A 2,463-nucleotide genomic window follows, 5' to 3' on the forward strand; every position below is an offset into this window, starting at 1 on the left:
GAAGAGTGGGGAGGCGTGCGCCCTTTTCAGGGACTCTTCCAGACTGAAAGAGAACAGCACCTCGGCCTCAGCGTCTCGAAGGAGGTAGTTCTGCTCATCTGGAAAACAGAGTCGCCCTCTCAGAAAAGTGCAGACTTGCAGAGTACCGGGCACGGGATCCACCCCGGAGGTCTCCCCGCCGCAGGTCAGGGGCACGTCACGCGCGGCTCACACTTCCCTGGGAAACCACTGAATGTGAAATCTCAGCTATTCTCCCCTGAAAACAGCCAGACAAGATGAAAGACAGACTCCCTTCTGCACAGCGTAGCTTAAACTTCTGAGGTCATATGCTCTTGAAAACAAATGGACTGAGAGCTGGGGACCCTCTTCTACTGCCGCACCTCCCCTCTGCACCCCCGCCACCATTCCACACGGTTTCAGGGAGTTCGCAGATCCTGCGTGGAGAACCCCAGTCCCAGAGCGACCAGCTGAGAACCAGCATCACATCCAACGTATATGTGATGACCACAAGTCTCATTAGACTCAAGGAACTGATAATCCATTGTATAGATCTAACAGATGCCTTTTAAATATAGGAAAGTGGGTGGCAACTTATGAAGAATAGTTTCACCAAATCTTGAGGACACAGGAGAATTTTAATTGTTTTTCAGAGTTTTCATGGTTAACATTTTAAGAAACGTCCAATTTACCAAAAGTCAAAGATCACAAAATGTTTTAAGCTTCTTATAAACGTCTCACGCTCAGAAAAGCATTTCTTCCTCATTTCATAATAACAACCAGGTAACCTGATGACACAGTCCCCAAAAGTGCGGCACAGGGAAGTGTGGAGTGGGGGCTGGCCAGGTGGGCGGCCAAGATCACACACGTTAGGACTTGCAGGCCACACACTGTTTCTGCCAAATTATCCTTTTCATGAAGCAATGAGGCTTTAAATATGTAAAACACCATTCTTAGCTCATGAGCCAGTTTGCTGACTCTGGGCAAGAGCAATCCAATCAGTAAAGAGACACTGAAATTATGAACGAGTGCTAGAAATACAAGATCAGTTAGCCAATCAATCAGATAAAGCTGCTATACTGTTTTAGGTGGAAAAAAATAATGTCCGAAAACTGGAGAAGTAAAAAATGAACAGGAAGTACAGTCACACATGAAATATCTGAAATGGCAACTTCCAGGGCAACCGCGGAGGCAGACGCGCCTTTTCAGGACCCGGAGGGTCACCGAGCAGCGGCCATTGCTGCTGACGGAGAAGCGACTCGGGACAGCCGCAGCTGATGCCCCCCTGCACAGGAGATACCACACTAGGCTCTGCGCTCTCACGCTCAATCTCAAAACAAAACGCAGGGCAGAAGAGCGTAACATGAGCCTAGAACTTTCTTGTGCCAAAAGCCAGGAAGTGCTCGAAGACCAAAGGGACAGACTGCGGGACCCTGAAGCCAGCCTGAGTGGCTCTCTCTCACTGGACATCAAGGGCAGCAAATAACAACCCATGGAATAAAACTCAAAAAGGAGTCCATACAAGGAAGTAATTAAGGAACAGATACTAGCACACTTTCAACTACTTCCCCATAAATGACATATTGCACAGAGAAGGCCAGCAGACGTCACCTGCTCCCAGGGACCCATGAGCCGCACAACAGAACAGCACAAGCCCTGGCAGGAGTGCGGCGAGGACCTGGCACCGAGCGGGGCGGTCCTGCCCTCAATCGGGGGGAAGCAGCAGGTACACCCAGACAGAGGGACGTTCTAGCAAATAATCAACCGAAGCAACAAGGGAACACTGAGGAGACGTGGCGACCCCATGCACGGTTCTGACCCGGACCCTCTGGCTTTGAGGGACATCCCTGGGACACAGAGCCATCTGAGGACGAGGCTGTGGCCGTGGACCGGACTCTGAGGGGTGTACTGTGGCCATGGGGCAGAATGGCCTTTTCTGTAGGTAACACACATCAAGGTGTTCGAGGATGATGGCGCGTAAGTTTAGCAACGTACCCTTTTATGGTTCAGGAGAAAACAGCAATTTGTACTATACTTGCAACTGCTTGGTAACTTGCTGATTCTTTCAAATTGAGATTTTTTTTAAATTCAAAAGCCAAATATGTTTAAAAATCACTAAAATGTTAAAAGATGGGTAAAAGAAAGAAATGACTGTGAAAGCAAAAATTCAGACATTACTACAAATCACCCAAATAAGGTCAATATTCTTTTTGAAAAATTTAGAAAATAATCCAAAAGTGTCAACTTCTGGCAAAAACAAAAAAATTTTTTTTTTTTAAAGATTTTATTTATTTGACAGAGAGACAGCAAGAGAGGGAACACAAGCAGGGGGAATGGGAGAGGGAGAAGCAGGCTTCCCTCTGAGCAGGGAGCCTGATGCGGGGCCCGATCCCAGGACCCTAGGATCGTGACCCGAGCTGAAGGCAGACGCTTAACCGACTGAGCCACCCAGGTGCCCCAAAAAGC

The 2,463-nt window shown here is 48.2% G+C and overlaps 1 protein-coding gene across 1 annotated transcript in view; it reads right to left on the reverse strand.

The window, feature by feature from the left end:
• The window catches only part of PAXIP1 (PAX interacting protein 1), a 57,266-nt gene that overhangs the window by 2,469 nt on the left and 52,334 nt on the right, over positions 1-2,463 (reverse strand). Inside the window, exon 17 of the mRNA XM_044920034.1 lies at positions 1-98. This exon is cut by the window's left edge and continues 33 nt beyond it. Coding sequence (XP_044775969.1) covers positions 1-98 — 98 coding nt within the window. The remainder of the gene's footprint in view (positions 99-2,463) is intronic.

Source organism: Neomonachus schauinslandi, chromosome 12 (assembly GCF_002201575.2).
Source record: "Neomonachus schauinslandi chromosome 12, ASM220157v2, whole genome shotgun sequence".
Lineage (NCBI taxonomy): Eukaryota > Metazoa > Chordata > Mammalia > Carnivora > Phocidae > Neomonachus > Neomonachus schauinslandi.